General features: G+C 41.3%; 1 protein-coding gene across 4 annotated transcripts in view; it reads right to left on the reverse strand.

The window, feature by feature from the left end:
* The window catches only part of gabrg2 (gamma-aminobutyric acid type A receptor subunit gamma2), a 59934-nt gene that overhangs the window by 9260 nt on the left and 24046 nt on the right, over nucleotides 1–26628 (reverse strand). For all 4 annotated transcript variants that reach the window (XM_033641901.2, XM_033641915.2, XM_033641910.2 and 1 more), the window contains exons 5-6: nucleotides 26153–26235; nucleotides 24135–24272 (exon numbers count right to left, since the gene is read on the reverse strand). In XM_033641901.2, the coding sequence (XP_033497792.1) occupies nucleotides 24135–24272; nucleotides 26153–26235 (221 nt within the window). The remainder of the gene's footprint in view (nucleotides 1–24134; nucleotides 24273–26152; nucleotides 26236–26628) is intronic.

Raw genomic sequence — 26628 nt, forward strand, 5'->3', positions numbered from 1 at the left:
TTCCCTGGGTTTAATGGCAGTTCACTGCTGGCCTCCAGCTCTGTCAGTTGTCTGCTAATTGATTAACATCAGACTGTTAACAGTGTCGGAAACCTCCCCTGGCCTCTCGCTGTGGCTTGTAACCTGTAGGGCACAAACCTACTCACTCTCAGCCATGTATCTACAGTGTGTTTGTGTTTGTGTGTGTGTGTTTAAGCACCCACAGCACATGGAGTAGTCACTGCAGCTGGGGATTGAACAGCTGGCTAATAATTTTCCTCATGAGAAAGGGCGCACAACAACACACTGCGGCTTATTGAAAAACAGCCAACATCTGTGTATTTGTGTGTTAATGAGAGACAGAGAGAGAAAGAGATGAGACTGTCAGTGTTTATTACGCCTGCGAACATGTGCACTCTGTGTGTGAGTGAGTCCTCGTAGTGTCTGGACAGGGACCAAGTCTTTGTGATTCATCCCACCATGCACCTCTGTTCACTCAGCCATTGATAGCATCATTAAATAAACCAAGTGCAATAACCCCAGCAGCACAACCATAACTGTTCATATCACCACGTGTGTTTTCTGCTGATGCAGGCAGGTGCACGGCATATTACAACGCCCCGCCTCGGTTTGTAGGAGTACGGGAGACGCATGAAGGCTGCTCTCAGGGGTCCCGCAGCCCACTATTTTGTTTTTATTAACATTACATTAGCAGGGGCCCAAAACCGAGACCCCTGACAGCTGAGAAACTGCCGGTTAATACACTTATTCCAGCTTGGTCAGCAGCTCAAAGCCTCCTTCACATTTCCTCGGACTCTTAATGATAATGGGATTTCCACCACAGGGGTGAGGTCGGCTGGTGTAAGACCCTCCTGCCGTACGCCTCTCTCCGTCTGTTCGCAAGCTTCATTATAGGCCACAGCACTTGCCAGGAAGACGCTTTGAGGAGGTGTTATCGACCGATGCCCTCCATCCTGGCAGGCTGATGTATCTGTATCAGCCCGCCTGCCATTATGGCTCGGTAGTAATGCATCGCTTTGTTAATGACTTCCTGATTCCACTCAAAACAAAATGGTTTCCAGATCCCTCACTGGTTTAAGTGTCTGGCCGGGATTTCACAACATTACTGTACAGGGAGCAAATAGTTTAGTGTTCCAGATAAACAGTCCCGACGTAATTAGTGGACTGTGTGAACACGTTTCGTGCTTTGCGTGTTGTTTAATACCTCTGCCAAGGAGGTTGTGTTTTCGGTTCAGTTTGTTTGTTGGTTTGTTTGTCAGCAGAATTACAGAAAAACTCCTGGCTCAATTTTCATGAAACTTGGTGGTGGTGGTGGTGGTTGGGGGGGGGTGGGGGTGGGGGGGGGGGTGGGGTGAAGCATACGCTGAGGAAGAACCCATTAAAATTTGGAGCAGATCTGAATCACGGCGCAGATACACAAATTATTTTTCACTTTCGTTAATGCAAGATAGGGCATTTGGGCTTGGTGGAGGTCTGTGCTCTTTGAGTGCCCTTCTAGCTTCTAACTGATTGCCTGCTTGAGTGAAAGTGTCACGTTGTTATGTGATTCTTCCATCGTAATAATAATAATTCTGAGGGCATATGCTCATGTTTGTAAAAAAAACCAAAAAAAAACAAAAACATGGTGAAACTGGTGGTGTCTATGTCTTGGGTGGGTGGAGTGTATGTGTTATAGTAGGTCGCCACCACTAGGAGCCATCAATGTCAGATATTTCAGGACCTTACCCTCACCTAGGGGCTTTAAATATTAATATTACACCAATAAAAGCAGTTTATAGAGCTGTCGCTCTGTGTCTCCACTCTGGACACAGGTCACATCAACTTCATCTAAAATTATTGCCATGGTGTGTCCCTTTGCCCCACACTACACCTTGTTTATCATGCAGCAAGCTTAAATCCTTTAAACGTAGAACTAATTTTGCTCGTTGTTGTTGTTTAATTAGAGAAAAACACAATAAAAAGCTGATTGTTGTTGCTAAAAATTCCAGTTGACTTTTGTTTAGATTTGAACATTTTTTCAAGTTGTGAAGAAATGTGCTGCTCAGGCAAGGTGCTTCACACGTGTACGCACTGATTCCTTTGTGTGTGTGTGTGTGTGTGTGTGTGTGTGTGTGTGTGTGTGTGTGTGTGTGTGTGGGATGAAAGGTCCCTGTTTATTCCTCAGCGTAAGACTGCAGGTGGGATATCAAAGCTTCCAAGCCTTGGTGCCTGCGTTCCTCCTAATGGGAGCCCTCAAACTAACCTTAGCCAGCACTTCCCATCTGTCAACGCCAGGAGACAAGGGTGTGTTCACGAGACTGCTCATGCTCACATCTTCACAGGGTCTATAGGAAGCTCTCTTTTTCGAGGCTGTTACCACTGAGGTTAAATTTACCTTCTGTGGATCAACAATGAATATAAATGGAGCCGCTATACATGAGATGCTGTGATCTCACAGCCTTTTGCATGTTATCCAACAACACCCACCTCTCCCGTGATCAAACAGGCAGCTACAGTCTGAACTCTTTCATAAGCGTCGCCTCAATTTCGTGTGCTAATTTCTCCAATAACAAGAACACACTCAGAGTTCAGATCCCAGTCGAGGCCTCTCATGTGCCCTGTTTCCTTTGCTCCTTTGTTATCAGAATTCCTAAAAGTTCAGATTTCTCCAATCCTGTCATCTTATCGCTATAATTACATCGCTATCAATTTAATCCGTTCCTTTCTGTTTATAATTCGGGAATGAAAGATGCTCATGACAGCTGTGTGAAAAATTTTGCAGACAACAGCTCACAACTATTGTGTGCATTAAAATATGGTTTGAAGTATTTTTATTAGGATCACACATTTCCTTGGTGAAAGCGATTTACTACGAGCTGATGTAATCTACGAAAAGCAATAAAAACTTGGCGGGGATGATCATTCATCAGAAAACAGTGTTGCTTTGTTGTTAAAAGCTGCAGGGATGAAACACTCAACAGAATCAGATACACACACACAGAAGAGGAGGGGGAAAGAGACTTCTTCCTCCAGTATGAGAAGAATCCACAACGATTGGATGTTTTATTATTATTAGAATACAGACATTGTCACAGCATTCTGTATTTGATGGGAATGTTGGTCCCAATGTGGCTTTACATTATTGCAGAATAGCCACAGGGGAGTTCATGGGAATAAAACATGGTATAAAAAAGGGGAGAAAAAAAGCTGTCACATGAGAATATCGTTCCGCTGGCAGCCAGGCTGTAAATTGGTGTGGATATGGATGGGCAGGAGAGACCTGAGGCACATGCTGGCCATCCAGTGAAGGGAGACGAGCCAGACACATTGCAGAGCCGCTGACAGGCCGTCTTACTGAGCTCCTTTCCTGTCAAGGGTCATCTATATCAGAGGTGACAGCGGATGCTATCGTGCAGCATGCGTGTGTGTTGCCGAGATAGACAGGAGCTTTGCTAATGACCAGGGTTATGCCATGGCTGGTTGCCAGGGTCAACAATACTTACAGAGAATGTTAACTCATCACTTTCTGTGACATGACTCGGGGCTATATGCCAGTGATTAACTGGTTACTATGGCTGTGCATTTTGCATCCACAGGCGACGGCAGCTATTCCTGCCCCGGCAGCGGGTGGCAAGATGATGTCATGGCAAAAGAGGCAGAGCATTGTCATGGTGAGTAACTGCGGGAACACGGCGGCATGATTAAACAGCAGACAGGAGTCTGCAGAGTTTGATTGCCTTGTTGTTAACATTGTGTTGAATGTGACAGAGACAGATGATTATCTTTCTCTCAGACACACTAATAGCTCTCAAATTATTGAGAGCAAGGCTGTTTATAGAATTTATGAAAGGTTGTAAGAAGCTGCCAAAACTGTTTCCATTACCATCATTCGAAGACTTTAGCAGAAAGAGGAAAAGTTAGAGAAGGAAGTTAATAACTTGTATATCTATGGAAAGGATTTTTAATAACTCCTATATCTATGTAAAGGATTTTTTTTAGATGATGGACACACACACAGTCACAGCAACCAACCAGTATTTTAATGCTGGAATACTACTCCACCCAGGAAAATTAACTAAGGTACTAAAACTAGATTTTGACACGTTTCTAGGGCACGGGCTGTGTGTGGAATCTCATACTAATTTACTGCCTACTACACACAATCTGTGTGTACTGCATACTGCCCACTAAATGAATGACTAAGCATGCCATAAACAACAGGCTGTTCACACTGCAGTATACTTAAGCAACATGACTTAAAGGAAATGACCACTTCAGAATGAAAATACAGACAGTACTTACTGACCCTCATGCCGACAAGAAGTCCAGTGTAGTTTTTTAATCCACAAAACTCATTCGGGGTATCGGAGGGTAACAGCTAGCCGGATTTTTCCATACACTTGAAGTGCATGGAACCCACGTCCAAAATCATTTTGAAAATGTAATAAAACTCCGCTAATGCATTTCAAAAACGTCAGAACGGCTCGTCCGTCGCAATCCAAGTGCCCTGAAGCCGCGGCATGCAAAATTGACTTGAAATGACGTAATTTACTCCACTTTTATAGCATCATTTCTCACCGTGGTCAGTTAGCCTGCCCCGCAGGAGTGCTGTGTTTACATGGCAATGACGTTTTTGAAATGCATTAGTGGAGTTTTATTACATTTTCAAAATGTGGGTTCCGTGCACTTCAAGTGTAGCTGTTATTCTGGCTAGCTGTTATCCTCCGAAACCCCGAATGAGTTTTGTGGATTAAAAAACTACACTGGACTTCTTGTCGGCATGAAGGTCAGTAAGTACTGCCTGTGTTTTCATTCTAAAGTGGCCATTTCCTTTAAGGCCTTTGCACACTGGGTCTATTTTTTCGTTGGAAATTGTCGCACGTCTAAAAATAATAATAATAAAATAAAAAGACTTCACGTTGTGTCAATCACATTTGCACACTGAGTCATTAAAATTTTTGGACCAGGTTCGATTTTATGGGTTTTTCGCATCTGTCAGAAGCCTTTACAGACATTTGACTAAGAATCAGTGAAGCAAATGTGGCAGCAGGACACAGCCGCGTCAAGACAGAGGAATGGGATGCACAGAATCATTTAAAGACTCAGACAGCTCACTTTCAGCAGGTCAGATAGTAATATTCAGGTGGATGATGATGAAGAGGAGGAGGATGTGGACTGCACATAGAATGTGGAAGACAGAGAGGGAGGATAGCTCCACCCCTTCATGACGCTGCGGTGCCAAATGAAAGACAGGGAGGGAGAGGTGAGAGGTGATGGCCAGTGATGGGCAAAGCAGTTCTTTAGATGTTACTGAATCACTAGAATCAGTTCATTCAAAAAGATTTGTTCACCGAATCCTTCAGGATTCAGTTCAGTTCACGGCTTCTGAGAGTGCTGAGTCTCATTACTGGCCAGCCTAACGTTTTAAGTTTGTTTATCTGGAAACTAAGTCTGTTAAAACAATGGGGAGGTGTGTGATTGTGTTCATGTGGCCTGACTCCTAGCTCCATTAGCCGTTAGCTTGGAGAAAACAGTCCCTATGAAAGTGTACCGCTGAGAAGAAATTATTTGAATCACTCAGGGATCAGGGGTACGTCGTTCACCGAGTGATTCGTCACACGGTAGGCAGTCCCTCCCTGCACCCTGGCTGCCTCGCGACTCACGAACTGAACTGAGAAATGAACGAATCAGTTCCGGAAGTGATTTAGTTCAGTATGTTCACTCAACAGATTCGTTCTTTTGAACGATTCGTTCGCGCACGACACAACACTAGTAACAGCCAGATAGGTAACTCCAGTGGAGAAAGGCAAAGGTGGAAATGTGTCTTTTCATTTTGTCATGTATTGCGAATTTTCACAACAAATAGAACAAAAAATGCATCGGTGTCTGAGCGTAACGTTTGTTTTTTGGACGACAGATTTAAAAAATGCATCTGAAAAAATGTAGTGTGCAAAAGCCTTTAATCACATGGGTGATGGTCGCTCTGACTTGGCTAGTGGCTCTCACATCTCTGAAAATGTTGCAACAAATTTCCAGGCATTATGTGGATAAATTGGCCACATATTGGTAATCTAATAATTAATTATCACCTGAAAAATATTGTGGTGTTGAAGTGACATATTAACAACTTTTTGCCTGGCTCAAAATGTCTGCCGTTGCCAGCTGTTGCATCGTCCAATGCATTGTGGGGCAAATGAGCATGTCCAGTAAACTCATGTCTCATAGTCTTTTGCCAGGCATTTCTTCAGTACACAAAATCCATATACTATGTACTGTGAACACACTTTTATGTCATACTTATAATGAATGGTATGCTAGTATGTGATTTTGAAAACAGCCCTGGCCTCGCAAGTTGGGTAAAAATGCAGCTGCCACCTCAGTGCCACTTTAATTGAGCTTTAAATCATTGGACAGTCCTCCCTTGTTCCAGTCTCGGCTACCATCTTAAAAAAATATCATGCTTTACATCTTATTTTAGGCCCCAACCAAACATCTTGGTTATTTCCTGTCCTCATCTAAAGATTTTATTTATCTACAGAAATTGAAAAGACAATTTTAATAGTTTTAAAAAACCATTAGTGAGTTCGTTTCCATCACGTCATATAATTAAAAACAAGGCCAACACATTCACAAGCTGCTTCTCTCACTTCTCTCTCAGCCTGTCTCCACTGTATCTGTGTTCCAGCTTACCTCGTCTAAAAATGGCTTCATTATTTCTTATTCACACAGAGAGAGATGCGATTCACACTCATTACATAAGCTCCCAGTTCTAAAATTTAACTCTCGCTCTTCTTTCTCCCCCATGTTTAATATATCACCTCCTTTTATATGTTGGTCTTTTTTAATGTTGTAACCACTTTGGCCAGGCAACAGCACTTATCCTCACTGGCTAGACTTGTTTGTCTCACTTGCAGTTCAAAATAAATACAGCTAATTTGGGAATGTAAAACGAGCAAGGAGAATGTGATGCCATGTGTGATGCAGTCACGGATAAGCGAGCACACACGACAAAAAGCTTTGCAGAGGCCTCTTGGTAGGGGGATCTATTCAGCTTTGATTTGTGTGCTCATGCCTCAAAAAGAAAATATATTGGGAACCTTAAAACACAGATGGATGGACAAGTGACTTGATATGTTAAGACAGGCAATCAGAGGGAGATAGATGGACAATATCTGCAAATGTTCTCAGCAATATCTGGCACCATATGGATATCTTTTTCAGTGGTAAAACACAAGAGTGATTCCGCTACACCCATTTTACATTTCAGCTTTCATCATTCTGCTGTGCACACCTGGTGCAAGACTGTGTCTTTCCAGAAAAAAAAGCCCTCAGCATAAAAAGGAGTGTTGCAGCAGGAGCAGTAATTTGCTTGCAATAAATAGTAGAAGCACAGAGTAGTTAGCTTCAGTTGTAATAACCACTGTGGCTGAAAAGCCCACAGAGCCTCCAACAGAAAATCGAAGGGCAAGGATGTCACAGTGGTGGCCATATTTTTTTTTACAGCTGAGTAATGATCTTGTGCAAAAACACCACAGCAGTAACAGTTTATCATTACAGCTGCCTTAAAAAAAATCTGCAAGTACTTCGCACATGCCCCATAATGGAATATAAACTTTGTAATTTTATGACGTGATGTTTCAGAACATTTGAAGTGTTAAATGACAGACTGATTGAGCTGTAAAGATTAAAGTCACTTTGCATTGCTGATTACACTCATCAGACTGAGCCAGATAAGAACATGGTTTGCACAACATATACGAAGAGTTCACATTTACATCTCATCTTTCTGTGACTTTAATGAATCATAAACGCTGTCAGATAAACAAGAGAAAAACTCAATATTACAAGAGATCTTCAGGATGATTTTCAGCCCTAGTGGCATAATGTACTGTTCCTTACAATAGCAACAATGTCATTTAAATCTAAATTCGATGGATGAGCTCAGACAAACACTGTAGAAGCCAAGACAATCAGTCCTCCACTTCATTGCCAATGGCTTAGTGCTATTACAGATTAGAGTTTTGGATCCCTGGTTTTAAGCTTTGAAATCTAATTAATCATATTCAACACACTGAATGAATCGCCCAAAACTACAGACAGATTTATGCCTGTACACACTCACACTAAGTAGCTTTTTTTTTTTTTTTTTTTTTAAAGTACCTCACGAGTAATCACAAAGCTTTGCCAAAACAGCACTCCCAGAAAAACACACATGCAGTAAGCCTTGTGTGCAAATGTGCTCCTTAGGCTTAACTCCATACATGATCCCAGCTATCCAGCATGAATATTAACAATGCATCCCCTCATATGGATTCATGGACAGTTTCATAGAAGGTAATACATTTCCAAGTCCAAGCTTACATGACTTAAAAATTAATTTCACCGCAGCCTTTGCCTGACTTCCTGGTAACAGGCCTCTGTACGTTATCGTATCTGTGACAGTATTAGCATAATATGCAGATATAGCATGTTCTTTTTAAGGCTTAGCAAAGTAATATCATGTGCCATATATGACATATACATATTAAATCTGCAGAGTTCTAATACCACAATAACAAGGCGGAAAAAGCCGGAGAATTCAGGTGATGTTCTGCACAGTGTCATTATGATTCATGGGAAACTGCTCCTTCTGTTTTTATTGCAATCTGAGATTCATCCTATCAGACGCAAGATGTTCCACAACTCTCTCCTCATTTCATAGAGCTAATTATTTTAAAACCTTGGGCTGCAAGATATTGCACATGGCCAATAAGCTGAGTGGGAAGAGTATCCAGGACCAAACTTTATAACAATTTATTGAGCAATGAGGGCTTGGCCTTGGAACAATTTCTCCGCAGAGTGCCATCAACTTTGAATGCTTTTAGCCTCTAAACCAGCTCCGGCCGTCTCAACAGGGTACAGAGGAGAGACCGTCCGTCCGTCCGTCCGTGTGTGTGTGTGTGTGTGTGTGTGTGTGTGTGTGCAGATGTGAGCATGCACAGTACAACTCCATTTAGGCAACAGTAATAACTGTTCCAATCCGTCATTCTGCACTCTCTGAGAAAAGGGGCCCTCTTGTTTCACTTTAAAACAACAGTTTGAACAGAAATACAGCATACCTTCTCAGAACTACACACTAGCTACGATATACACTCCCTATTCAGGTATTTGTGTATTGCAGCTATCTTACAGTATGAGTAATGCTTCTAGGCCTGTGCTGTGTCTGTTTCAAATTCTGAGCTGTGGTACAATTTCGAGGCACTTGTGCTTTACTTGACTACTTCTTTTTTTATGCTTCTTTATACTTTATTATTATTTCCACAAGATGATATTGTACTTATTTTTTTGTTTTTTAACTTATCTCAATTCATTTGACAGCTGTAGTTTATTTGTTACTTTGCAGATATTTTACATACAAAATATATGATCAGTAAATAAAATAGGATGCATTGTTAAAAATGAATCTTCCAACAGTATGTTAAACAGCTCCAGCTCTACCTCTCTAGTCTTCCGACCTCTCAAAGTGCTTTAACACTACATGTCACATTTACCCCTAGTTCACACACATATTTACACACTGGTGGCTGAGGCTACCATACATGGTGCCACCTGCTACTCAGTAACACAGTAACCACAGCCGACCCAAGGAGCAATTCTGCATACTGAGTATTTTCACTTTAAGTGCACTTGTCTGATTATACTTACATACTTTTACATACAGTTCCTGAGTAATATGTTTCGAGTATGTCGAACACTGGTCTGTTTTTAGTGCACAGTAGGGGCAATTACCACTTATTTACATCATCAGTTATCCTGTCTATTATTTTCCACTTTTGTTTTCTTTTGGAATTTTCTCCTATTTGGCATAACCAAATGTAAAAGCATATGACAGAAGCAATGTAAAGCCCAAATACTTGTATGAGGCATCATTTGAAAGGTAACATCTTCTAGTTTCTGAAAATTTGCTTAGTTTGCATGTGGCTAAAACACAACTTAAACTACATCGGTTCAAACAAACTATGATAACTCATATTTGAATAACAGTAAGTCGGACATGCTTTACGCCAGACGATGTATACAACTGTCTCTGCTTTCTACATCTTGTCAAGCACACCTGTGTAAAATTTGAAACCTCTAGGTCTGACCCAATGGGAGCTGTGGGGTTTGTTTTGTTAGTAAAATTTCAGGAAATATAGAAAATTGACTGTCACATTATCCCAGAGCCCAATGTGGCAACTTCACATGACTTGGCCGCTTTGACCAAAACCAAAAATGTTTAAATATTAACCAAAAATCAAACAGCCTACCCATAGATCTGTTATAAAGTATCACTATTTATTGTGCTGTATAAAAAAAGACAAAGTTGTTGCAGCCACATGCCAATTGCACTACCAACACATTCTCACTCTGACCTCATCATACATATTGACATATTGACTTTTGGTCATGGGCCTTCCACGTCCACATACAACATGCAAGGTACCCTGGATGCTTGGTTGTTGATGTTCTTGGACACCGTGTCAAGTTCTGCCTGTTACATGCATTGTGTTCTTTCAAAATAAACGCGCTATGTTGGTACAACACCGCAACAACAAACACACATGGTTGGGTTTAGGAAAAAAGGACAGGGTTTGGTTTAAGAATCTTACGGGACACAAACACCACTCTCTCGGGTGAAAGTCTGTGTTTATTGGACCCATTCACCACCCCTACCGCCCGCCCGCCCCAGTCAGACTTTCACCACCTTGACTTGTCCCACCATGTTTCCCCTCGACACTGCCAGGCACTGTTAAACCATAAAGGCAGCCAGCTGTGTATCATGTCGAAGTTTAAGGACACCTTTATTTGTTGGTGTGTGAAGCTGCGAGTCACTGCCCAAGCATCTGATTTCGCCGACTTCTGAGTGTGATCGGGCTCGCACTACAGATACAGTGATACTATAAGTACTAGTAGTGGAAACATTACTATCAGCAGCAGATGTAGTATTAGTAGCAGCAGTAAAATTAGTAGTACTAGCAATAACAGTAGTACTACAGTAGTTGTGGTACCAGCAGGAGCAGTATTATTAGTCCAAGTATTCATGACTATCTCCCATCCCGCACCTTCAGACTTACAAAGTCACCCGCTCTCCCCTTGTCGAAAGCGAAGACCTCCTCAACCCCTTCCACTGCTTCATACTGTTATAGCGTGAATGATGTTTCAGAGTGACAGCTGCACCAGCAGAAGTCAAGAAGGACACAAACCTCCAGAAACAGCATCTCTAACAGCTTTGACCTGTTTTGGTATTGGCTGCACATCCTCTTCTTTTTTTCTCTCTCTCGCTCCTCTTTTTTTTTGTACTTCCATCTCTCCGCCCCATGACCTCCATCTCTGCCTACTGGCATCTCAACCGAAAAACAGGAACCAACAACAACCTCACTTATTTACGTCCACTCGCTCCCCCCTTCTCCTCTCTCTTGCAAATTAGATGACTTTAATTTTGCAGTCAATGTATTCCAGTGTCCTAGTTTATCGCTCTGAAACTCATGTTGCAGCTACAGTTAGCTGCGCGGTGGAAAGGTTTGTCATTGAAGTGAATGAAAAAATTACATCAGGAGGACGGTTACATTCACGTATCAAGGTGAAGTAAGTTGCAGGAGTGGAGCAGTGGGCTGCCTCTGACACTGGATATTATTCTATTTCTCGACCTTCACTCACTGTCTTCAATCTATATCCCTGTATGCTTCGTCCAAAAAAGAACAAACATCTATACCGAACACACAGAGCGCCGACAGTCTCACAAAGACAAAAATAAAATCTATTTCTCTAAATCTGTGCTGCTCTGCTGTGCACCACAGGCGCTCTTTTATATGCAGGTGGTGGTCGATGGGGAGGAAAACAAGAGCCTTATTTTCCCAAAGCAATCTCTTCTCCTATGGCCTATCACCATTCTCTGTTTTCAGGTTTTAATTACTAGCTTATTAGACTGTCAACTGTGAAAGGCAGAGGGAGAGAAGGTGAGGGGGAAGGGGGGGTGTAAAAAAGTAGGACACAGGAATACACGGGGCACAAAATAAAAATCATCTCTTTTGCGAGAGTGAGCAGGGGAGAAGGGAGAAGGGTGAGGGGTGGTGGTGGGGGGGGTGTATAGAGCAGACACTTGTTAATGTGAATACTGTTCAGTGTATGGGGCGGGTTAGGGTGTGTGTGTGTGTGTGTGGAGGATGGGAGGGGGGATGGGGAGGAGTGTAAATTGGTATTTAACTTCACAAAAGGAGGATTCTGGCTGAGTCAGAGCATTTTTCCTCCCACTCCTGCCCATCACAACTATCACCCAGAAGCAAGAGGGAGAACACATACACGGAGAAAGTCAGAGAGAAGGGTGGGGTGGGATGTGTGTGTGGGTGTGTGTGTGTGTGGGGGGGGGGTAGAGATTAGAGAGAGAGCAGCTATTATAGCAACAGAGTCGCACCGCGGATAATGGATTGTTTCAGTGCTTCTTAACCTTTTTCCTTGAGTGAAGATGGAGTGATCGTCGTCTGATAAAAAAAAAAAAAACTGCAGCGTATTATTACTGTGATTAAATTACTGTTTTCATATACAGCATAATGTCATGGCTAACCTATTGTGCCTATGTTGTAGTTTTTTTCACCATATGTCTGATTTAATACTTTTTAAAGGGATTTTTCAGGAACATTAGGACTTGCAGTTTCGTCTCTGAACTGGATTTAATGCACACAACAGTGCCTCTGAAATGCTTGACACAAACATGATTGAAAAACCTTTAACACAAGCAAAAAGTAATATTTGAACATTTTGCTCTGCATCTACATATTCCTCAATCTCACTTTTTTTTTCTTTTAACATTTTTGGTGACTTATTCTGAGAATGAAGTGTTACTCATCGAGACAATTTATGCATTGGAAACTGGAATAATTTCACACAATATGCTCGTGCTTTCACAGGTGTTTTATTTGATCAGGGATGCAATGTCTCCGTAACAATAAAAAAAACTATTGGCATTTTGGTTTTATTGCTTTTTGTCTCCCCTCCATCTTTTCTTGATTAAACCAGGCAGGTGGTGACAAGCATCCATGCCTCTGTGGCATCATTCTGTTTCGAGGAATTTGATAACATTTTCCCTTTAATTTGCTTTGGATTTTTGCTATGGAACTCGTATGTGGCGTGCATGTTACCACACCACCACTGGGGGATTTCACAAACCTCCTGACGCCAAGACCATGTTGTCATGTCTGAGCACCTCTGTTTTAAGTGGATATCCTTAAAGGTACAGCTTTCCTGTTTGGCAGTGCAATCGTAAAGCAACACAGTCTTGATAAAATGTATCATAGCTACACCCAGAGGTGGGACCAAGTCATTGTTTTGCAAGTCTCAAGTACATCTCAAGTCTTTGCATTCAAGTCAGAAGTCAAGACAGGCAAGTTTTGAGTCAATTTCCAAGTCCTAAAGTCTGAGTTTGAATTCCTAAGCAAACATAATGCACTCCTCAACAAATGTAATGCCAATTATTAAACTTACAAAAGTCATGAATACTTTGCATTTAGTTGTAAAACAAGTTTGTTAATATGTTTCTTAGCTGTTCAGCTACTGTTAGCTAAGGTAGCTAGCTATGCTAATTTTGGCATTGACTTACTGTTTGTGCAACTCAACAAATGTTGAATGAAGTAGGAAGTTGTTGTGTCTTTGACTGTCATTTTCAACCCACATGTGTCTCATACTGCAATTTAAATTTGTGTTGACCAGCTGAGTAGTTTTTGTACATGAACAAAAAAAAATTTGGTGTAATTTTTCAACTAGCGCTCAGTAACGTTATGTTAGCTCTTCTTGGTTCTCTCCTAAAATTTGACTGGATGCTGTGAGATTGATTCAAACAAAGTGGATCTGGGAATTAGGCAACTTGCTGGGAGTAAATAGGCTGGTTTCGGAAATAAATTGATTCATGGGACACTTAAAAAAACACACATGCAAAAAATCATACTTTTTAATCTTTGGGCTTGGGGGAAGGTATCCAGTATTTCCAAGTCAAAAGACTCTTGTCGAGTCATTGGTGTAAAAGTCAAGTTGCAAGTCTTTGTTTAATTTTGTCAAGTCAAGTCTAAAGTAATCAAATTCGTGACTCCAGTTTGTCTCAGGTCCAAGTCATGTGACTCGAGTCCACACCTCTAGAAACACCTGATCCAAAAGTAAAATCTCATCTTCTACAAAGACTCCTGTACATACATATATATATATACATATATATGATATATGGACCCAAATCAGAATGAGAGATGCGGCAGATCTGTCTATTTTAGTCATGTATGAGTATGTTTGTGTATCAGAGGATTAAATTATGATCTAAGTCCCCATTCGCAGCACCAAGGGCCTAAAGATAGGGCAACCATGCACTCTGCCAAGCTATAAGGGGAATCTTTTGGCATGTCAGAGAGTGACTGCGCTTACATGAGTATGTTTATTTATATACATATATATATATATATATATATATATATATATATATATACCGTGTGCATGGGCGTTCATGTGTTTGTTCGGCTGACTGTTTCCCTCTCGTCGGGCCACTTCCTTTCAACCATAATGCCTCCAGATTCACCCCATCAAAGAATCATCTGCAAACTGTGGAGCTCCGTAATCGGGAGAGGGCCACTGATGTGTCCCTGGGCTTTCTCCACTCTAACTGAATCACACAGGCGGGCGCACACAGACAACAGGGCTGCACGGCATGGCTTTTGGAAGGTCACTCTAAGAATAGCTTTCAATACGTAGAGAAAAAAAAGGAAATGTGCATGCAAACAAATGGACACATAGGAGCATGCATTAATTCGCGGACACAGGCGCAGACCAAAGCACTCTGAAGACTGTCAGCCACACACAGATATGTACCATGTAGCACGCATTTGTGCTTGGCTTAAAGGATGGCAAATTAAGCACTTCCTGCCCTGCTTAAAACATCCAAACATCCCAGAAAAGTGAGTAACAAAACAAGGAAGAAAGACAGCAAATAGCATTGATTCCCTTTATGCTCGAAAGGAAAAGCTCCTTGGCAATCTAAGCGATGCTTTTCTGAGCTCATTTGTTCCGCTAATGTGCTGGGAAGATGGTTAACGGCCTCAGAGAGATCCCTAAGATAGTATTTGATAGTTAATGTAAATGCACCGCGCTGGCTACATTAATCAGCGGCTTTGGACAAAATGACTAATCACCCATTTCTTGATAAAACAAATCACTCATTCATCTTGGTACTCCCCTCACGATACATCTTCTTTTATCAAACACATGCATCCATAATGTATTAATGCACCCACAGCGCTGTTGTTGGATGCAAATAGGTAATAAAGCTAATAAAAACTAACATTAGTTTTGTTGCGCTCTGAGAGTGTACTTCAACCACATGCACACGCATTACATATTCTAGCTCCCAAGTCACACTACAATGCAGAGTCAAAGCTAGAAAAGTAAACCTGTTTCTAATCTCCTGGTCATTTGCTTGCAAAACTACCAAAAACCCAATTGGAGAGCAGGTTTATATAATGTTTCTTATGTAGTTATTGAGACACAAGTCCCCAAAATATAACCTTAGCTGCAGTAAATCCACACATTTTGCTCAAAGCCTCACATCCCGACCTCTGTAAAGTGGAAACATGGCTTCTGTTCTGTAATTTTCCTTTGCAGGACCAATAAAACCCCACAACTATCATCGCTTTACATTTTATTCCCATCCCCCCTCTCTATGATTTGTCCTCACCTCCTCCTCCCTCTGCTCTCTCTTTCTTTCCTCTCTGTCCTTGTCTGCACTATGATGTTCATCCCTGAACTCAAACCTGGCAGATGGGTGAGAACACAGCTCCCAGCATCAAACTTAACCCAGTCACTGAGGGGTTAACTTTGAGGTTAACTTAACAGCAACGGTAGCTTTGTACCCAACGTGCCTAGTGTGCCTTGGCTGTCCTACCTTCAAAATCCTCTGCATCTCTTTTTAGCTTCTTTCTAGTCCACTGGCGTCCTTTCAAGGGTCCTTGCTTGTCATAAGCAACAGTGAATGTGTTTTTTTATTGGCCTGAGATGGCGTGCGTGCATGCAAATGTGTGTGTGTGTGTGTCTGTCTTTATAAATGCAGGTATAGCCTTCCAGGCAGTACAGGCGGCTCTGATGTGAAGTGACATGTTGAGAGACCAAGCCTTTGGACAGTGGCCGAGGGAGAGAAGAGGAACAAAATAAAAACAGACATAGCCTTTATAAAAAAGCTGCAGCACAACTGGATGAGAGCAGCAGATGGCACGTCACCGCCCCGGCCCCCTTCAATTACAATATCACTCAATCGCTCTTTAATCATGCATCACTTTTTATTAAAAAAAGATACTCGGAGAATACAAGCACAGATACATTAATTCGTGAGAGTAGCGCTGTGACAAGTTGAGCCTGGGAGAGACTGGCTTGTCTCATAGAATGAGAGGGAATCTCTTCCTCTGACTATTTGCTGCAGTCTTCATTGTCTGGATCCGGCCAATTCACCTGCCTGCCTGTCTGCTTAGCTTATCATTATGTGTCCTTCTGTGGCCTCACCTGACCCATTTCAATTCTGTTAAACTGATGGTGATTCAGCATACAGCGCTTGAACTGAAATACTGTGAAAAGCTTTGTTTCTATAGAATAACTGTAACTACCTATAAGTAAGACACACAAACTGTTAGCTGGCAGGGGTTCAGTGTCTCGCTCAGGGACGACACAGTGTGATACACACCAGCTGATGCTGAGATGGGAGCTCGAGCCCAGGGTCATATGGTTGAAGGACAGTCTTCCTACTCACTACTGTTTAGCAGTCATACAGCAGCAGAGCTCAAGCTTTGCTCTAGCGCTACGTCTGAAATACTATACTATGTACAACATACTCCATATGTGTACTATCATTTGACACACTTATGTGTAAATAAACAGTTGCATGTCACTTCCTGAGAGCTTCCTTGCCAAATGGAGATGCGTAACTATGGTAACCCGTGCCAACATCAGCTCCACCAGCAATTAAAAAAAAATATTTTAAAAATGTTTTACGCCTAGCAAAATAAAATCTTCCTCTTGCACTTATATTGAAGCGTTATGGACGTTACAAAGCTGTCTCGGTTGCTGTCCGCTATTGTCTGTTATGGACGCTGTCCTCTACCTCATTGCACTGTGGGATATTTATGCAGGTGTAGTATCCAGTGTTTGCATACTTTGATAATTCACTGGAAAAAGTTTGCAATTTATGTGCTATTGGTTTCACACTCAGGTTCCGTACATACTAAAAAAACATTTCTCATACTTTTTTCATTTGCTAAATGGCATGTTAATAGCATTTAGGATGTAGCCACACAACGAAAAATTAATTTTTTATTTTTCTAAGAAAAAAAACACACACTACTTGTATTTGACTGTTTATATTCTACCTTTCACGCAAGATTCAGTCGTCATTGCTTCACATAACATGATTAAAATAAGGAAACTTATCAGATACATATCAGATATGATAAATTATGATAAGTAATAAAATTCTTGGTAATAGTCTAACATTTCTATCAGCAATTTGGAAACCTTGTGTTTGTTAAAATTGTGCTATATAAATAAAGTGGATTGGATTGGATTGTTGGGCAAGCTACTTGGAAAATGTAGTGACCTAAGTTAGTAGTTACTCTAAATCAAAATGAAATTTCACTACATTGAAGCTATCATCAGAGAAATGCAGCAAGCTAAGCTATGAGAAAATAGCAAAAGTAACTTGCTCCTGCAAAGCTACTTTTATTTTTGTGTTACTTTGTCAAATCGGCGTTATCTCAGTCAAACACATAGGCAGGCAAAAAAAGGCGTTCTTCTTTTTTTAAAGACTTTGTGACATTTGGACATGTCCACCAATGACACGACATCATCAGTGGGTCCATCGCTCGCTCTCTCTCCTCCTCTCTCCTCTTCCTACTTCATGCATTTCTCTGTCCTGGCCTCTTTCAGTTGCTCTTTGGCTTTATCAGCAATTCAAAAACATCCAAAATCTATTTTTCATTCAATAAAACCATTATGAAAAAAGACAGTATATAAACAATAAAAAACAACAAGCCTAAATTAAAACCTTTCTTATTTGGGAGACATTAGACCATGAAATGCAGATAACACGTGACATTAGTATGTCTCTGTCCTCTCTTCCTACTTAATCCTGTTCTCTGTCTCTCCGGCTCTTTTCTTGGCCCTTGTTGTGTCTATTTCTCTTGTGTCCACTGCAGATCCACTAAATATCTATAGTCTATGGGCAAGACACATGAGAGATTGTCAACAAGTGCAATGTCGCCAATCAGAGGCAGAGTGGGGCGGGTCTTGCCAAGAAAAGCCAATAGCAAAGCAGCAAGCAGAATAATCTGAAGGATTAGAATGCGATGTCATACAGAAGTGCTTCCCCTCGTCTGCAAACCTTGGTGTGACGCTGACGTCAGTCACATTACTTACCCTCAGTTTTATTACCTCCACCAAGGAGGTTACGTTTTCGCCGGCATTGGTCTGTTTGTCTGCAAAATAATTCAAAAAGTATTGAACGGATTTTGATGAAATTTTTTTAGGAAAGGTTGATAATGGGACAAGGAACAGATGATAAAATTTTGGTGGCGATCGGTTGAAAAGCGAAGTGGATAAAATAATAAAATGGTGGGAAATCCAAGCTGCTTGGCGGAGGTCTGCATTCTCCGAGTGCTCTAGTTATCCTTAGTTTTATCCAGGCCTCTGCAGAAAAAGGCAGCTGCACTTCAGAGCTTTTCCTGGTAAAAAGAGCTACTCAATTAATTAACTTCGCTACTGAAAAGTTATTTGACTCAGAAAATATTGACGCTACCACCACGCTACTGAGAAACGTAGTTAAATTTGTAATGTTGCTACTTGTAGTGATGCTACTGCCCAACACTACTATTTATATGAATCTGAATGCATATTTGACTTTCATAATTAATTAGAAATACCAGAAGATGAAACCATGAAGCAACTTTAACAGCCAAATGAATCGTCAAGCAAGATTTTCATTGAATTTACTGCAGAAAAAATTAGAATGATATAATGTCAGAGAAGTGGATTTATCATCTCAGCGATCAAAGCAATAAAGCAGAAACATCTAAATCATCACCACAACTGTTTATTATAATAATGATTGTCTATATTTAAAATGCAGAGAAGAAGCTGATAATGATGCAGCACATTAAGGAATATTTCTGACATTTCCAGCACACCTTTCAGGAGCGCTACGCACTGCATCGCGAGTGCTTGAGATGACTGGGTAATTATAAGGCCCTAACTGAGTGCTTTTTGAGACAGATGTTGTGTTCATGAATCTTGAAGCAGGTCAGATACCCAAACTGACTGCAAAATGAGACAAGAGGTCTCTCAGCCACAGTCAAGGTTCTCTGCTCTGACAAGAGAGCAGATGGCTGTTTGTGGAAATAACAAACCAGATCAGAGAGAGAGAGTCAGAGGACGCTGCAGATTCTCCACTACAGCTCACCCTCCTACACAGATCGCCTTTTTATGTTGTCACTTGAAAAATGTTTTGATTTAAACAGAGAGAAAATTTACAAGCACGATTTTATTATTTATCTTTTAATCAACTTGCACCACTGCTGTTCAAGCATTTGGTCTCTCAACGCAAATGCACCGTACACACCACAACCCTCCCTGTGTGTGTGTGGGAGTGTGTGTGTGTGTGTGTGTGAGCATAACGTTGCAGTGACACTCTGTTGAACTGCGGCGAATTACTGAACGACTGGGTGACTTTGGTTATTCCCTTGGTTACTTTGTGTGCGTTTCCACAAAAGCGTATTTCTGTTTGTGTCACATGGAGCTCGGTTTGTCAGCCAAGTGAGCATTTCACCTTAACATGATTCTGTGCGTCTGCTGACTATATATATTCAAATATTTAAAATCATAAACTACACTGCAAAGGCCAGTGCAGTACATATATGTATGTATTCCTATGCAATCAAACATTTCTAAAACGTGTTGTCTACAGAAGCTGATGGTTCATGGTGTTCTGTCACAGATATGTTTGTAACCATTACAGAGCAAAGCAAACACTCCAAACACAATATTACCTTAAACTTAACTGTTCATTATAGGGGAGCATTGCCTCTGAGTTCCACAGCTATCCCATTTAAGCTGAACATTAAAGAAGCTGTATGCAACATATCTATGATTTAGTCTCGGATTCAGATTGTCTGCACACAGCTCTCAACATGGAGGTGGCTGAGCCGGCAGCTAGCAGCTAGCAGCTAACAGCGCCAACATTTTGAACATCACTAACAACAGCAACCGTGCTAAGCTAACTGTGTTAACCTGGGGGGAACTGGAGGGTAGGCGCTACCTTTTGCAACAATATGTTGCCCTTATCAGTGGCAACCGCCTTCTGAGCTAGCTAGCCAGTGGGATATACACACACAGGGACTTGTGCACTAATATGCATGCGTGACAGGACTGTATACCACAACGAAGAACAGGAAGGCTTGGATTACAACACATACAGAGGGAATGTGGCTTTTTGCTCAGGATGCCAATACTCTACTATATCTTTATAGCAGTTGTGTCAAAGTCATTTTTGTTCACGGGCCACATTCAGTCTGATTTGATCGGAGGTGGGCCATACCAGCAAAACCACTGTGTAATATCCTATAAGTTACAAACACAAAATTTTCCCCATTTTCTTGTTTAAAGAAGTACATATTAAAAACACTAATCCATTTACAAATCAGATGACAGGCAGCCTGAGATGTCTTCAGAAGAATAAATGCAGCTTCAACAATATACCTCGGCATCACGTTCAGTAAGTCGACTACTCACTGTCATGACATGCATTTTTTGAAACATTTCCACTCCTGTGTAGTAATCCTGACATCACCACACCAAACTAACACCAAAACTAAAGTGAGACTGTACTCTGGTCGGGGTGGAGAAGCCTCTGAAGCAGCATTTTACATAAAGAAAGCTACTCACTGTTTCACTTGTTCCTGAAACCTGGCACCTCTTAGCCTTCAAAAGTGCATCACTATTAGGTGTGCAAAGTCATCCAGTGGGCTGGAATGGGCCCTTTGTATGTTTGACACCCCTACACTTGCATCACCAAAAACACTCATTCACATGTTGAAAAAGATCAAAACTCTATATGGTAATTTTTCACTTTACTATTTGCCTGTTTCACTACAGTGCGGATAATACTTCTCACAAGACAGCCTGGGCTTTTATTTTGAAAGGGAAGCACTAATGACTAGACATACTGAGCTACAATTGAAAGCCAGAATAATGACCCTACTGCCACACATCTGAAACAATGACTTAACTTCCTGTAGCTTTTCAGCCTATAGTATAATATAGACAAATGAAGAACAACCAAAAACATCCATTCCCCCTGATCAATATTCACATCACAGATAGATTTGGATGAATTGAATATCTCATAAAAAGAAGATTGCGTTGAAGCACATAAATCCGTCTACGACCGTGTTTATAGAGAAACATATGGCAGCTTTTCTTTTCTCATCACCTTTAAAGTTGCAAATTTAAGCAAATAATTGCTGAGATGGCTGTATTTCTTTCCAAGCAATTTAACTGTGGGATTCATGAGCGTATATTTTACTTGTACATATATAATAGACCCTTATTTTAATCTTTTATTGTCAGTTCCTCTGGATAATGCAGCTGCTCTAATGAGAATGAACTCTCCTCTGGCCAAAGCTAATCTCTGTGGGAAGGCTTTCTCTGATTCACACCACAGACAGGCGTAAAGAATACATATAATTCCTTGCAGAACATTACATACATTACTTACCGACAGCTCATGAATATAAATGTAAACAAACAAGCATATGCATGCAAACACAGTGGCTCTCCTGTTTTTCCTCGAGCAAATATTCCTATTCCTCCATCTTTGTGAATGGAACGCAGCCAGTACACCATAAATATACTGCATGAATGATGCACAATGTCGTCTGTGTAATTTAATCGGCACCACATTATTTATCCATCCACCCTTGTTAGGGCATGCCATGGTGGACAGTTGACACAAATGTAACAGTAGAGGAATAGGAAATAAATGAAGGTGAGACAGTCAATATGTCAGAGCAGAGTCCTGCACCAGGTTGGGTAAGCTGCCAAGCCAAAGCTGTGTAACGGGTAAAAATGTGTATATATATTAATTCATGGGTACGGGCAAAGGTGAAAATGAACTACATGTGTGCAGGCAGCGTCTGAGAATAAAAATATCTTTTTTATTTTTCAGAATAAACATAAAAAAGATGTGCAGTATATGTGTAACATTTTGATATCTAAATCACTATTATTAAGCCTCAATTCCTTTTTAAAAAAAAAATCAATGACACAAGTCGAACCTCGACCCCATTGTCACATTTGTCACCGGCGTAGAGGACTCCAGGAATGAAGGAATGAAAGTTTGCAGCCTGAGGATGGGGTGGCAACCTACATTGAGTTCAAGACACCCAAGGAGGGTCCTTTTGAGGTTTTATGGTGGTGGAAGGAGCATGCTCAAATGTTTCCTAACCTGGCAGTGAATGTTTTTTTTTTTTTTTTTTTTTAATGGGCTTTTGCCTTTAATGGATAGGAAAGTGTGTGAAACGGGGAGAGAGAGAGTGGGGGGGGACACACGCAGCAAAGGGCCACAAGCTGGAATCAAGCCACGGCCGCTGCAGCGAGGCAGGTGCATCTGTACATGGGGCGCCAGCACTATCCACTATGCTACCGACGCCCCGGAATGTTTTTGCCATACCGGTATCGAGTGCAGCTGGTGAAAGAGACTATTCCTCCGCTGGATTTGTAATTAAAGAACGGAGAACCCAGCTTGTTGTGAGTGACTGTGGCCTGTGTGTGTTTTATCACAGGTGTGGGTCGGGTCACGGGACTTTTATTAATAGTTGCAAGCGGGTGCGGCTTTGACTTAGACATAATGAAGGGTAAAAGGTGGGTACTGGTACTGAGCTTTACAGGTATAGGCGGGTGCAGGTCTTCAAAAATGGATCCCTGCAGGACTCTGTGTCAGAGCTTTACCAGCAAACAGTCAAGGCTTTTAAATTGTACTGTATGCAGGTACATAACAATATAATGAATCCTTATTGTGCACTGCTTTCTTTACAATGACTGTAAGACACTTAGTCTTTGTTTCTTTGTTGCTTTCTTCTTCTTTACATACTTACACTCAAATGTATGATTTTTATTTAATTTAATATTAATTTGTTCCAGGAGTTGCAGCCACAAACTGAAGGTCATGATACCTCTGCCTCAAAAAGGGTTAAATACACATCTGATTTTACAGTCGTCACAAATATTCATAACTGCCTTCTAAAGTATCACAATTTGTACCATAAAGTCCAGTGTATCTTTAAAAGCCACTAAAAGTCTTGTGAAAAAAAAGGGAGACACATAGTCAGGAGAAGCCATATAAGAACTTTTATGCGATGATGTATGGGCCAAAAATATAGAGAAAGCTGAAAAGCTTCAAGTGAGTGCACTGAGTGGATGAATGGGACACCATCTTGGATATATTGTTCCTGCAATACATCCCACTCTGCCAGCAGCATATGCCTGCCCATCCCACAGGAGCAGTGATATATGAATGCAGTAGGCAGCCCTTATGGATTGTACATGAGTCAGTGAGAACAAAAGGTGGATAAAAATCACAACAGGTCGTGTCCCTGTCCTGAGTCAAGCTCATGTGGTAACCCCTAGCAACAGACACGAGTCAGACCAGTCTACACATCAGCAGTGATTGCTTATAGGTCAGCCTTGAAAGAGAAATGGCAATTTTGAAAGAGTCAGAGAGAGAAATTCACTTTAGTTTATAATGTGTTTAGAGTCAGTGGCATGCACAGCTAAGCTCAATAATAATAATAATAATGCCTCTCACTCCACCGTATCATCACATTAAGGTGATGCTGCCTGCACGCTCCTGCCTCCATCAGATTAAATATATCATGCTCAACATGAATGCTGTGTCGTGCAGCACCCGTGGAGTCCCCGATTCTGTTGCTGCATGTTCAAGAAATCACTTCTGTCACTCATGCGACCGTCCTATGACACAAACAGTGTGTCACCGGCAAAGAACATGCAGTCAACCCTCACTGGAGACATGTAGAGGGGAAAAAACGGCATGTTAGATCAAAGTGTTTTCTTACCTGAGACAGTCCTGACGATCTCAGAGGTGTTCCTCAGGCCAACGAAGGAGAACTGGTAGAGCCTCCAGGAGCGGATGTCCCCAACCTCCACTGAGCTCCTCTTCCACTTGTACACGATCTCCTCCCTGGGGTAGCCATCTGAACAGGACAGAACAGAAACATGGAGCTTTAGCTTGGTGCAAAAATTCATTCCTTTCAGGAGATATCTTAAGGCTTGACTCCTTGGATAAGCTCTCTGCTATTTAAAACAACATGTTGAAGCGCCATTCAATATAAAACAAAAGCACAGAGCACAGTCTGTTTTATTTCAGAGTAATCCATACACACAGTCAGCTAGCTTGCAAATAAACCTTTTCATGAAAGAACCATTACATAACAGACTCCTGACAAAATATGCAGTCCATCTGTGGAGTGAAAACTTTTTTTTTTTCTTTTTTTTCTGGAACACTCGGTTGACTTAAAAGCAAAAATTACAAAATTGATCCACGTCTGTCTATGAGTTTGAATCCAGTAATTTTGTTTCCTTGAGAGGATGCTCCCTGCTTCTGAAAATCAAATAACAATCTTAGATGTCTGATACGGATTCACTTAAGACGATGCAGATGCATTATCACAATCAAATGATATTTTGAATTTACGTCTGGTATCCAAATGTGAATAAAAAGGCACAGTTTAGCCTCCTTTAAACTAAGTTGAATTTGGAATGGGGGCTCCTTATCTTGTGAATAGTCTAGTGTTGTCTTTCGTCAAGTGATGAGCTGTGTGCTGCTGAGTGGCTTGAATAATGCAAATGAAACTTCCTCAGCTTGAACTTTAAATGGCTTTATTACTAAAGTGCTCTCAGACATCCAGTAATGCTGGACCTCAGAGCAGCAGGGGATGGAAGGATCTGCCCATTTGCCACATTACAGCCGGGCACGCAGACAGGCAGGCCGTCTGCTCCTTCACTGGCAAAGCGTCCAGGACAAATTATTGATTCAGTGTCCTTACTGAGAAGCTCGAACAACAATGCTCATGGAACTCAGTGTCGTGAATTCACTTTGGAACAAGTTGTGGCTGCAGTTAAGAAATTAAAATGATACAGTATATGTCATTTAAGTCTGCTTAAAAGTACATGTGTCCAAAATCACCGCAAAAGAGGTTGCACTGGAAAATCTGCAATGCTTTGTTGCTTTGTGGCACATGTCGAGAAAATATGCCGCGTGATAAACTGCAGCGCAGTGCTCCGCCTGCTGCCTCTGAGATTGAGCTCATGTACTGTACATCAAGCGATCCTCAAAGTTCTGAAAACATCCATGGCTTTCATCAAATTTAAATGAATGCCTCTGTTCCATTTTTAGGCCTGCTACCCCCCCTACTTCCTCTTTCTTGTTACTCTGGAGCTATTTGGGAAGCATTCTCTCTGGAGAATATCCCATGGTGCATTTCTCTGTAGATCCATAGCGGCCTCATTAGCATAACTTACCCCCCATCCGCTCCTCACACGGAGGGACTGACTCATTTGGACTCGTGTCACTTTTTGAGATGTCTTTTAGAGCAGTATCGACAACGTGCAGGAAAATCAATCAGGACTTTACCTCTGGTCAAGTTGGCAGACGAGACATCTATTATTAAACGCCAGTACATACTTTGAATAAACATGTTTTTGTTCACATAAATGCATATTGTTGTATTTTCTCTTATCTGTCACAGAGCTCTCTGAAGCATGTGGTAGCATTTTTGCTGGCAGAGAGAGCAAGATATTCTGTACATACTGTAAATGCATACAAACCTTAATATATGCATACATCTGTGAAACCTCAATATATGACTCATCTTGTTGGAGATTAGAGTGATCTAAAAAAAAAAAACTAGTGCAGCTTAAATTCCTTGATTTAGGCTGTTGCATAATTACACCTCGAATGATGTCTTTGTTAGGCTCATATGTTGTTCGTTCATGGCCACAGCGTGTGTGTGTGTTTGAGATGAAAGCGAGGAAGAGGTAAAACAGTAGGGGATCAGCATATGGCCAAACTTACAGCTTGAAAACTCCAGGGGACACGAGTGCTCATCCATTGGGAAGTTGTTCAGTTTAAGCTGGCACTCGGCGTCGATGGTCAACCTGCAGAGACACAATATTTGGATCCACTGACTCAGTCACTATAGAAGAGTGTATGTGCGTGAATATACATTTTAAATGACACACCAGTCCACCACAAAACAACAGTTTACATTTAAGAGGGTCCTGAAAGGTCTGAATTAAACCCCCTAACCTTATCAGCATTAACACAAGGAATTATTAATTAGAATTTCACTAAACTAAATTGATGTTTTTCACAGCAACACACCCGTCTCTTCCTTTTTCACACTTGAGGGAGTTTGAAGGCAAAGTCATTAAACTTCCACTTAATGAGAGAATGACCTTAAATGACTTTACCCATCCATGCACTCGCTATTGTCATGTATCATTGTCCTCCCAATCACAGCGGTCATCCTAATTAACCACTGGTTAAAT

Source organism: Epinephelus lanceolatus, chromosome 11, assembly GCF_041903045.1.
Source record: "Epinephelus lanceolatus isolate andai-2023 chromosome 11, ASM4190304v1, whole genome shotgun sequence".
Lineage (NCBI taxonomy): Eukaryota > Metazoa > Chordata > Actinopteri > Perciformes > Serranidae > Epinephelus > Epinephelus lanceolatus.